We start from the raw sequence: 13,017 nt of genomic DNA, 5'->3' as shown, positions 1-13,017 counted from the left end.
GTTTTTCAGAGTAGGTGCCAATTCAGAAATATTTTATGGATCTAGTAAGAGGTATTCACTATTGTCTAATAAAGTGCCTTGCCACAGCATGATACGCCCATCAAATATTGTTCGATAATCATAAATTGGTTAGGGTGCAAGAAAATTAAGTAACCTTGATTAACAGATTGACACAGATTTCAATGATCTAATTCCATTTCTTATCATGTTTAAAATATTGTACATACATCTCTAAGAGACTTACAGTGTAGGGATTAATTAAAACAAATAATACATCATATAATTCTAAACTGGCTGTGTTAGAGCTTAACAAATATCCATCTGCAGCTTTAAATTGTTTATTGCATATTTTATGAAATAATGGAAATGCTACAGTCTAATAAAAAAAAATCAAAAATTAATTATTCTTTAGACTATAAAATTCTAAGTGAGAGTCATGACTGCAATTTGTTGCAAATATATAAAAATTGAAATGTAATTTTTTTTCAATGACCACATGTATAATTAATTTTAATTATATTATACAATACTAATTCAGTTTTAATCATACACTAAAACATCAATTTGTTTTAATTACATTACACCAATTGAAAGATCTTTATCTGAACTACAGCCATCAAGAACTCTTAATTAACACAAGCAACTATAAGGCCATTTCTTTTTGCCCAACTCCCAAGAGATAAATTAAGATTAAATCTAGAGATGCTCTTGCCAGTTAACTCCCAACAATGAACTCATTAATTTCTCTCTAATTTGACATGCACATTTCTGCTATCAAAAATTCTCCTTGACCAGTGCTTGATAATTATGCCCATGGGACAAACTGAATTCCTCTCAAATCATTAACATTTGTTATAGAATTTGCTATAAAGTATATGATAAAAAATAAGTTTTTACTTAATTTAGCATTTTTTAATAAGGATACAACTATATCTTTACATTTTTTAGGATTATGAAATTTAAAATTTTAAAGACTTACTTTTTTAAAAAAAATCACTTAAATTAAAGGTCACAGTGACCTTGAAATAGGTTGTGACACACCGTCTACCCAAGATGCATAAATTGTCCAAGTTTGATGATTGTAAGTCTAATAGTTTTCTAGTTATGAGCCAAACAAAATCACAAAATAAGAAAGAAAAAAACGCCTGTAAAATGCAGAAAAATCATCCAATCATGATGGAAATCCCAGGTGCACACCTTCATATGGTGAATAATAAGTGTATAAATTTTCAGACAAATCCATCCAACAGTTTCTGAGAAATGGTCCGGACAAAATCTTGTCTACAGACAGACGGACATGGTGATTCCAATATACCCCCCTAAACTTCGTTTGCGGGGGTATAAAAAATCTAAGTACAACAAAGCCATGAAAAGTAACATCAATACAGATACATATCCTCTGGCCTGAAGTTAGGATGGAGCCGCTTTGAGTAATCAAACTTGTATTGGAATATATATATGAAAAATCAAAAGAAATGTTTGAACTTCTTATGACCAGTAAATTCCATATTCATTGAAATGGTTGTTTCTTTAAATTAAGGTCAGGATCATTTGAGATTTATAAATAGTCAGGCTGGATGGGGATTAGAGTCAAGGAATTTATTTGTCATGGCCTAATCAATAGCACATATCACATTCCTTTTCTATTGATCACTTTTGATGAAATAGCTATGAAGCTATGTATATATCCCCTTATAATCTGATAATTATATTCCTGCCTTGTTCTTATAAAATCAGTTCTCTTTAACAATGAGCATATAAAAAAGAGAATAAAAACCAAAATAATAACACATTTTGTATTTAATTCAAACAACTAAAACACAGAAACGAGCACTAATTAAAATAGTTCCTACACGTAATGGACGCTTCACATAGAGGATGTACACTACATTTCTAATTTTTACAATGTTACATGCTCACATATGATTTATATCTCTACTTTAACTTACTATAGCACCAGTTTTCATGTCATTTCATTCAAATGTCAATTATCAATACAAGACAAAAGATTACTTTTTACTGTCAATGAACAATGAATCATTCAAAACGTTGTGGAAAAGTCATGCTGAGCAATCATCTTAAAGAGTTAGGAAATTTTCTTTCTGATCAGTTCAACACATGGCGAAATATTATCATCTACTTGCACAGCTTCTTCAACCCTAAAAATAAAATAGAATAACATTTATTAGAATCAAATACTGTAGAAGCACAAATTTTCGTGGGGATAAAATTTCGTTGTTTTGTCATTTAGAATAGTTTCGTGGGGATTTAATTTCGTTGTTTTGAAAGTAATCTTATTCAATATATAATCATATAAAATTTCGTGTGGGATTTAATTTCGTTGATACTTGTTAACAACGAAATAAACGAAATTTAATCCCCCACGAATATTTGTGCTTTTACAGTAGTCCTCAACCAATTCATGTCTAAAATATGGAGAAAGCATGCACATGTCCAATCCCCATGGCCTTGCATTAAAATCTTTAAAAGGTCAACTTTTGACAAATGTGAGATTTTTCATGTTCATGAAGTTTTTCAGATAAACTTGGCGATGTCCTTGTTACATGAAACAGCTATGTCATAATAGAATACAAATGCAATACTCCACTTTCTATGATAAAGTTGGCATTTAAATATCTATTCATATTAAGAAAAAAATGGTAACTAGATATCATTGAGATGGTGGCCATCTCAAAGGGCCCCGCTTTTAGCAATGAACATGAAATGTAAGGTAGCTGAAAAGGGTTAATTTTGAAGGTGTTTGAGATTAAAGGGGACAAAAAGTAACTACTCCCTGAAAAATAATACAACTAAAAAACTTATAGAAATGTATCCTCTATGAATATTGTTGCATATCCTTTATCATTATATGGTAGGAAAATCACATACCCAGTCAATTTGTTTGAGGCTGAGTGGACTTAAGGGGAAAAAATTTATGTACCGAACAAAGATTTTAAACAGAGAGACTATTTTTTACCTTGTCGACCCTTGACCTAGAAATTTTGTTCAAAGTCACTGCAAATCAATTTACCACTGGTACTCTGTGAATGAATTATGAGCCACATTGGACAAAGGGGAGAGAAGATATGCTCCGGACAAGGACTTGATATGATATAATAATAATGATATGATTCTGCTATGACCTTATCCTTAGACCTTTAACATGGTTCAAGGTCACTGCACACCCTTCACCCAAAGGCACTCTGTGAAATAGGTATGAACCTAGTTGGACAAAGGGCAGAGATACATGTATGCTCCAAACAAGGATTTTTCATATAATTCCACTATAACTTGAACTTTTGACCTAGAAATATCATTCAAGGTCACTGCACACCCTTTACCCAAAGGCACTCTGTGGGTGAAGTATGAGCCAGATTGGGCCATGGGGAGAGAAGATATGCTCCGGAAATGGATTTTTCATATAATTCTACTGTAACTTTAACCTTTGACCTAGAAATATTATTCAAGGTCACTGCACAACCTTTACCCAAAGGCACTCTGTGGGTGAAGTATGAGCCAGATTGGGCCATGGGGAGAAAAGATATGCTCTGGACAAGGATTTTTCATACAATTCTGCTATGACCTTGACCTTTGACCTAGAAACATGTTTCAAGGTCATGGCACACGGGGTACCCAAGGGCACTTTGTGGGTGAAGTTTGAGCCAGATTAGGCCAAGGAGAGAGAAGATATGCTCCGGACAAGGATTTTTCATACAATTCTGCTATGATCTTGACCCTTGACCTAGAAACATGGTTTAAGGTCACTGCACACTGGTTACCCAAGGGCACTTTTTGGGTGAAGTATGAACCAGATTGGGCCAAGGAGAGAGAAGATATGCTCCGGACAAGGATTTTCCATACAATTCTGCTATGATCTTGACCTTTGACCTAGACCTCGTTCAAGGTCACTGCACACCAGTTACCCAAGGGCACTCTGTGAGTGCAGTATGGGCCAGATTGGGCCAAAGAGAGAGAAGATATGCTCCGGACAAGAGATCTTGGACGGACTGACGGACAGACTGATCACTATAGGGTGCCCGCCAAACGGGGCCCTAATAAAAGATTATAATCATATCCTTTTATAACAATAAGTAATATAAATAAAAGGTAAGGATTGGAAGCAGATAGCTGGTTCCCAACTGTGCACTTCTGGAGGGCCTAGGGGCCACATTCATGAAACATTCTTATTTCTTGTTCTGTCGAGATCATGCTTGGACTTACGTTGACTCTAAATTACCTGACAATGCTTCCATTTTAATAAATAAGATTTAGGCCAATTTTTTTTTATTAGTTGTTTTATGGATCCGCCGACCCCATTTTTCTAAGTTTTGGAAAAAAAATAAAAATTCCATTCAATCCCTTTTTTTTTTATAATCGCCGATCGAACTTTACTTCAAACATATTAAAAAAATCCGGAAATGACCGTACATTGTTTGAATTTTACTTAGTTGTGATCAGAATCATGTAAACGCTTCCACTATCGACCCTTTTAAATAACTCTTCAAGCGTTTTATAGTCAGAGATGAAATAAAGTATGACGGCCATGTGAAACATTTTAGGTTTTTCAAAACAGAATATAAATGTTTTAAGGACAATAGTAAATGTATAAATGTATGACGGTTTTTATGAGCTGATCAGGCTGGTAATTATTCTATATATGATGTTATCTGATCAGCGAATTGAGTGTGGTGGTTGAGGAAATTACAGCCAAAACCAACGAATCTGATGTCGTCACTTGCACTCCATCCGACACCCATAACTTTTCTTTGAGGGTTTGGCGAAGTTTTAAACAGTTATATCTAATGGTTAGTATAAATGTATACTTTTATATATATGTATACTTGTAACGGTCGGTTAGTAGAAATGTATTTCAAAAATCTGCAAGATGTGTCGTCAATTGTTAAAGCGTCAGAGAAACAAAAGACTTTTCTGTCATTGTACAGGTATGAAATGAATCTACTGAATGATGTGAAAGAAATGTTTTTTTAAAGTTTTAAATTTTAGATTTGGAAAAGGAACTGACTCATCAGGATGTTCTAAGACAAAAAATGTTTGTATGAGAGTCATAGGAATGTGAAACCCTATGGGGATGACTTATCATTCTAGTAAGTTTATTTGTGTCCATTGATTGTGCACTTAATATTAGTTTTATACTGTTTAACACTGTTTAAGAAAAGGACAAAAGGTATTATCTGAATTTGATTAAACTTTTATTATTTTACAGGGGGTTGTGTAAAATTTGCTGAAGTGTGTTTTTCTGTGGCAATGTGGACGTAGCAGTGAGAGGACACCCGTATCCAGTCATAGACATACACAGAAAAGTTTAGCATTGTTCACATAATATGTCTCTCTGCCCGGAGAATCGTTCTCTTTTAGTGAGGAATGCCAAGAAAGACATTTCTGTGCAATGTTCTGAGGTTGATTTCCCCAACTGCTTTGATATGCTGCATATTAAAAGTTTTGAACATTGAACACTTCTTTTTTTTTTTTTTTTTTTTTGTAGCCACCCAATGGATATTTTCAATAAAAAAATCCGTAAAACAACTAATAAAATAAAAATGGCCTTAATTAAACTATATAAACTTCGCTGTTATTAGAAAAATTTCAAAAAATAAGCGTATGAGTTGAAAAACACTTGAACTGCACCAACCTGGACAACATTTTCTTGTACTCTGCCTGTGTTAGGTGACTTTTGGTGATGGCCCTTTTACACTGCCCACTTAGTGTCTTAAAGCACCTGTTCTTAGATTTGTTATGGTCAGGGTTATCCCAGTTAGGCAGCTCTTCCACAAACTCCAAGGCTTTCAGAATATAGTCTATCAATGCTGGCCAGGACTCTAACACCTCAAGCTGTCTTCCTTGTTCAATGCAGGATTTCTAAAATAACAGTAACAATACTGAATTTATAGTTTTGCATGCTACAATATATAATTATAAAAAAAATCCCCCACTACATTTATCAGAAAAGGTGCCAATCACTAATACTAGTACATTGTATAGGTGTTCACAATTTGTTTTAACATTAAGATTTAGAGTGAAAATTTACTGGTATTTGATCATTGTATATTTCTTACAAACGAAACTGAAGCATAGCCTAATCAAACATCAATACTTATGGTATGGACCAAACAATGATCATGGGCACGGTCCAAAACTGTGATCTGTATACGTAAACACACACCACCACCCCCCCCCCCCCCTCCCCACCTCCTAAAACATCATCTGACAAGATTGGATGATACAAGACTTTATAATTTGGGAAACAAAATTTACAGAGAGATGTTAAGATAGGTGAAAATGGTGAATACAATAATACATCTCTCATCAAAGAGAGTGGAGTCTCTTTATTACTGTGATGGGTTTTATATAGATTGCTTATTGTATTCTAAATTTAAAATACAAAACCATTCTTAACGAATCTAAACATAATAGGAATGTTTATTAGGTACAAAATTGCTTGGACTCAACAAGAAAAAATATTTCAAGAAGTTTCAATGTTAAAATAATCAAAATATACATTTAAGATACTTACAACAAAGCTATCCAGATGGGTTTTGACACGCCTGTAACAGAATGCATCCCTCCCTGATCCCCACCTGGAGTAGGGAAATGACTTGTAGACGTTCCCTTTGAAGAGTTCTAAATTTTCCAGCAATTTACCAATATCTGGACAAGGGACTGCTATTTCCTACATCAAACATTCACACTTTTAAACATATGCATGCATTCATTGCATTGCAGCATATTCTATCTTAACAAGAGATGTTTGTAAAACACTTATGCCCCCCTCTCCCTAATTTGGAATTTTTCCAAGTCCAAAAGGGCATAACTCTGTCAACAAGAGGCCCATGGGCCACATCGCTCACCTGAGCACTGTGGCTAGTAAAAGTATAAATTGGTTTATTATTGAAAAGGTAAAATCCAAAAGTAGTCCCATGAACAACCATGGATTTTCTATCTTTGAGATGATTTTTAAAGAATTTTCCTATATATTTCTATGTAAAACTTTGGTCGGCCATTTTGGCCCCGCCCTACCCCCGGGGGTCATGATTTGAACAAACTTGAATCTACACTACCTGAGGATGCTTCCATATAAATATGATGAATTATGGCTTGGTCATTCTTGAGAAGAAGATTTTAAAAGAATTTTCCTATATATTTCTATGTAAAACTTTGGTCGGCCATTTTGGCCCCGCCCTACCCCCGGGGGTCATGATTTGAACAAACTTGAATCTACACTACCTGAGGATGCTTCCATATAAATAAGATGAATTATGGCTTGGTCATTCTTGAGAAGAAGATTTTTAAAGAATTTTCCTATATATTTCTATGTAAAAATTTGGTCGGCCATTTTGGCCCCGCCCTACCCCCGGGGGTCATGATTTGAACAAACTTGAATCTACACTACCTGAGGATGCTTCCATATAAATATGATGAATTATGGCTTGGTCATTCTTGAGAAGAAGATTTTTAAAGAATTTTCCTATATATTTCTATGTAAAACTTTGGTCGGCCATTTTGGCCCCGCCCTACCCCCGGGGGTCATGATTTGAACAAACTTGAATCTACACTACCTGGGGATGCTTCCATATAAATATGATGAATTATGGCTTGGTCATTCTTGAGAAGAAGATTTTTAAAGAATTTTCCTATATATTTCTATGTAAAAATTTGGTCGGCCATTTTGGCCCCGCCCTACCCCCGGGGGTCATGATTTGAACAAATTTGAATCTACACTACCTGGGGATGCTTCCATATAAATATGATGAATTATGGCTTGGTCATTCTTGAGAAGAAGATTTTTAAAGAATTTTCCTATATATATCTATGTAAAACTTTGGTCGGCCATTTTGGCCCCGCCCTACCCCCAGGGGTCATTATTTGAACAAACTTGAATCTACACTACCTGAGGATGCTTCCATATAAATATGATGAATTATGGCTTGGTCATTCTTGAGAAGAAGATTTTTAAAGAATTTTCCTATATATTTCTATGTAAAACTTTGGTCGGCCATTTTGGCCCCGCCCTACCCCCAGGGGTCATGATTTGAACAAACTTGAATCTACACTACCTGAGGATGATTCCCCATAAGTTTCATCATTCCTGGCACAGTGGTTCTTGAGAAGAAGATTTTTAAAACATGCCACCAAATTTTCATTAATTGCCAATAATCTCCCCTTGAATGAGGGCGTGGCCCTTCATTTGAACATACTTGAATCCCCTTCACCCAAGGATGCTTTGTGGCAAGTTTGGTTGAAATTGGCCCAGCGGTTCTTGAGAAGAAGTCGAAAATGTGAAAAGTTTACAGACAGACAGACAGACGGACAGACGGACACCGGACAAAATGTGATCAGAAAAGCTCACTTGAGCCTTCGGCTCAGGTGAGCTAAAAATGGTGCGATCGTACCCAAAACAGAACCTGACCAAGATATTTATCTGATAAATCTGAATACCAAATTTCCTCTGCAAAGAAAATGAAAGAAAACTGCAAATAACTGGAATTTTTTCTAAGTCCAAGGGGCATAACTCTGTCAACAAGAGACGTTTGTAAAACACTTATGCCCCCTCCCCCCAAATTTGAATTTTTCAAAGTCCAAAAGGGCATCACTCTGTCAAAAATGGTGCAATCTTACCCAAAAAAAAACTTGACTTAGATATTCATGTGACAAATCTGTACACTAAATTTCATTTCACTATGCGCAATGGTTGTGAAGAAAATGAACGGAAACTGCAAATAATTGGAATTTTTCTAAGTCCAAGGGGCATAACTCTGTCAAAAATGGCACAATCATACCCCAAACAGAACTTGACCTAAACATTCATCTGATAAATCTGTACACTAAATTTATTTCAGTATGTGCAACGGTTGAGAAGAAAATGAACGGAAACTGCAAATAATTGGAATTTTTATAAGGGGCATAACTCTGTCAAAAATGGTGCGATCGTACCCTAAACAGAAATTGACCTAGATATTCATGTGATATATCTGTACACTAAATTTCATTTCAGTATGTGCAACGGTTGTGAAGGAAATGAACAGAAACTAATTGGACCAACAGACAGCAGCAAAGCAATATGCCCTCCCTTTTTAGAAGGGGGCATAAAAATGGTGCGATCGAACCCAAAACAGAACTTGACCTAGATATCCTTATGATGAATCTGTATGCTTAATTTCATTTCAGTACGTGCAAAGGTTGCAAAGAAAATTAACGGAAACTGCAAATAATTGGAATTTTTCTAAGTCCAAGGGGCATAACTCTGTCAAAAATGGCGTGACTTTACCCAAAACAGAACTTGTCCTAGATATTCGTATGATAAATCTGTATACTAAATTTCATTTCAGTATGTACAACGGTTGCGAAGAAAATGAATGGAACTGCAAATAACTGAAATTTTTCTAAGTCCAAGGGGCATAACTCTGTAAAACATGGTGCGATCGTACCCAAAACAGAACTTGACCTAGATATTCATGTGATATATCCGTATACTAAATTTCATTTCAGTATGTGCAACGGTTGTGAAGGAAATGAACAGAAAATAAGTGGACTGACAGACGGACAGCAGCAAAGCAATATGCCCTTCCTTCTTTGAAGGGGGGCATAAAAATGGTGCGATCGAACCCAAAACAGAACTTGACCTAGATATCCTTATGATGAATCTGTATGCTTAATTTCATTTCAGTATGTGCAAAGGTTGCAAAGAAAATGAACGGCAACCGCAAATAATTAGAATTTTTATAGGTATAAGGGGCATAACTCTGTCAAAAATGGCGCGACTTTACCCAAAACAGAACTTGACCTAGATATTCATATGATAAATCTGTATACTACATTTCATTTCAGTATGTACAACGGTTGCGAAGAAAATGAAAGGAAACTGCAAATAATTGGAATTTTTCTAAGTCCAAGGGGCATTACTCTGTAAAACATGGTGCGATCGTACCCAAAACAGAACTTGACCTAGATATTCATGTGGTATATCTGTATACCAAATTTCATTTCAGCATGTGCAACAGTTGCAAAGAAAATGAACAGAAACTAAGTGGACCGACAGACAGACAGCAGCAAAGCAATATGCCCTCCCTTCTTCGAAGGAGGGCATAAATATGCTTTTATGCAAGCATTTTCTATCCCATGTATATTTCAAGAGTGAAGGAAAGCTGTGTAAATTTCAGAAGCTAATTACGTTACGTAGAGAATGCCATGCCTTACTGAAAGTCCAAGCTAAACTGGAAATGCTTCTTAAGTGATTTCTATTATTCGCAGGTAGAAAATTCTCATTTCTAACATAATAATAATAATAATCTATCTTCAGTTTACTTTGTTTACCTTTTTATGTGGGGAGGGGGAATAATCAAAATACAAACTTGTTCTAATTCTGGATGGTCCTTTACAAGATCTTCTATGATTTCTGTTAACTGTTCACGACTTAATGCTGACAATCTTTTGTGTAAAGTAGGTTGATCTGTTTTCTTTGTTTTGGTACGTCTCTTCTTTTTCTGAAAATAAACTTGTCATTAAGTAATCAAATCATCTCGCTGCAAACAATAATTGAGATAACAGATAATTCTAAAACAAATTTTACATGTACATTAACATTGAAAAGACATTTTGTGATGCAGACCCCCCCTTTAATTAAAGATTAGCATGGTTCCTTACACTTGGGACAAACTCTTCATCATCTTGTTCATTACTTTCATCTTGGGGCTCACTTTCTAGATCCACTCTGTTAGCATTTTTCCTTTTATCTGCAATCTTCGAGAGATTCCATCAAATGTGAGCCGCTCTTCTTAATGGTGTCCATCCACTTTTGTCATTAGGAGAGTCTGATATCAAGTCCACTGTGCAATGTATACATGTAAATGTTAAACTTAATGGTATGTGATTTTTTTTTTCTCAAGTGCAGTTCTGAAAACAAGCATTTGAAATACATATTTTACCAATATTTTCACACACATTGCAAAATATGAAGAGAAAAGAAGATTTAATTGTATTTCTGTCCCAAAAGTGCAAGCTTGCATTTTTTTAAGATCATGAATTCAGTAACACACCCATTTCTGTGACTTTGAGTCTTGGAGAATTAGAAGTGAGAGCTTTCCTTCGTGGACTTGATCTTAATTTTCCTCTTTGTTGGATAAACTGTTCCTCTGGTGAAACTGATGCAGTCCTTCTTGGTCTTTCATCATCTAAACATAGGTTTGGAATAATAGTTGAATGTGTGCATTCATGTCAGATATAGCAATCCAGTTCTAACAGAAAGGCAGGAATTTTAATAATGGGTTGAAATGGAGAGACGAGTCTCCACATCAACTTTTTTTTTTTTCATTTTCTGTTAACTGAACCATAAGTGCATGCACAAGGGACAAACTCACACCATCTTGTTCTATTACTTTCATCTTGGTCAAGAATACAGAAAGAGGTGCAAAGTCTGTTTTAAACTTATATTTCCATGTGGGCTCTGCAATTTCAAATTTAAGAGCCCACTGCTAAATTCTTTTAATGGTCTCTGTGATTTTTTTTAAAAAGCATAGATACTGGGACAAAAATATATAGATACAAATGTTAAATTAATATATAAATTTTTTTGTTTAAAATAGGAGTTCTTACTTTATAAAAATCAAATGTCATATAAGTATTTAATCAAAGGAAATAAAATTGTATTCAATAAACATTTTTACTATCTTTTTTTTTTACTTGGTAATACATGTATATAAATACGTAGCCCTGGTACATGCCTTCAACTGATAAATTGACAATGACAAAATAAGTTTTTCTAGGTTAAATATTTTAACTACAGTGAAATAGGTGAAAACACATTCATATGACTGAATAGTTGGGAGTTATTAAAATTGTATATCTCTCATGTAATTTACAGAGGGTTTTTTTAAAAAAGACGGTCGACACAATTTCACAAATCGTGTAGTACTTTAAATGGAAAAGATGAAGGATATTTACAACAATAGGAACACACCCATTTCTGTGACTTTATTTTATTTTTCCTTCGTGGACTTTTAATCAAAACTGTTCCTCTAAACTGATGCCTGTTTTCATCATCTAAACACAGGTTTGGAATAATAGTTGAATGTGTGCATTCATGTCAGATATAGCAATCCAGTTCTAACAGAAAGGCAGGAATTTTAATAATGGGTTGAAATGGAGAGACGAGTCTCCACATCAACTTTTTTTTTTTTCATTTTCTGTTAACTGAACCATAAGTGCATGCACAAGGACCAAGAACCACACCAGTAATTCTTCTCTTCACATCAATACATCCTAGGTCAAGAATACAGGAAGAGGTGCTAAAGTGGGAGGGTGAGGGGGTCCAAGAAGGGCTAGAGGGCAGATTTCAACCCTTCCTGACGTTACTTTATTGGTGTGAACTGTGATTTTTAAGCAGGCTCATAGAATGCAGGGGGCAAGCGGGTGCCTCCTCCCCCCATTTTTTCTGATTATAGTAATATGGTATTGTAAAATTTCTTAAGATGTTTGCCCACCTCCACACACTTTGTTGCTGTAATGTAAGGTCAAGCATTTTTTTTTTGTTTTGCTTGCTTGTCAGATTATTTTTCGAAGTCCCCCCCCCCTTTGAATTGATCATTTCGGATTATTTTTCAGATATTTGGGAACCCCCCCCCCACTCCCCCATTTTCGAAATTTTTGCTTGGAACCTTTGAAGACATGATACTTTTTACCTGAGAGTGTCAGAATCTTTAACAGTGTTTATTGAAAAAAAATGGCTAAAAGTTACGAGAGACTCAGAGGGTTTCAAATATGGAACTTTGAAAAGGAACTAAGGTTAAAACTATTAAATTATCATTTAAACACCAATGACGAACATAAATTTATACCTTGGTGAACAGTGCTTAACGGACTGCGCCCAAAAAATGACGTTAAAGTGGCTTGTTGATTTGTTGACATAATTTTTTGTCCGTCAGCATTGGCGCGCTTTCTAACCACGTGATCCAATGCATTCCACACCCGATAATTTTTACACAATTCTTTTTTAATTTCAATAAT

The 13,017-nt window shown here is 35.0% G+C and overlaps 1 protein-coding gene and 1 long non-coding RNA gene across 2 annotated transcripts; one reads left to right on the top strand and one right to left on the bottom strand.

Annotated features, from left to right (window-relative positions):
- Positions 1-1,782: 1,782 nt before the first annotated feature.
- LOC134233993 (uncharacterized) lies at positions 1,783-12,960 on the bottom strand. The gene is given in 7 exon segments (XM_062716056.1): positions 1,783-2,159; positions 5,651-5,877; positions 6,533-6,688; positions 10,368-10,499; positions 10,660-10,841; positions 11,052-11,186; positions 12,849-12,960. Coding segments are annotated over 7 exon segments (975 nt in total). The 5' UTR covers positions 12,919-12,960; the 3' UTR covers positions 1,783-2,086.
- On the top strand, positions 4,406-5,472 carry LOC134234001 (uncharacterized). The gene is made up of 3 exons (XR_009985096.1): positions 4,406-4,805; positions 5,005-5,105; positions 5,225-5,472. It is a non-coding gene; the product is annotated as an uncharacterized LOC134234001 (long non-coding RNA).
- Positions 12,961-13,017: the final 57 nt, after the last annotated feature.

This window comes from Saccostrea cucullata, unplaced genomic scaffold (genome assembly GCF_032062105.1).
Source record: "Saccostrea cucullata isolate Sc308-1 unplaced genomic scaffold, CSIRO_AGI_Scuc_v1 ctg81, whole genome shotgun sequence".
NCBI lineage: Eukaryota > Metazoa > Mollusca > Bivalvia > Ostreida > Ostreidae > Saccostrea > Saccostrea cuccullata.
The sequence above is the reverse complement of the archived record's forward strand: the minus strand, read 5'-3'. Positions and strand labels throughout refer to the sequence as shown.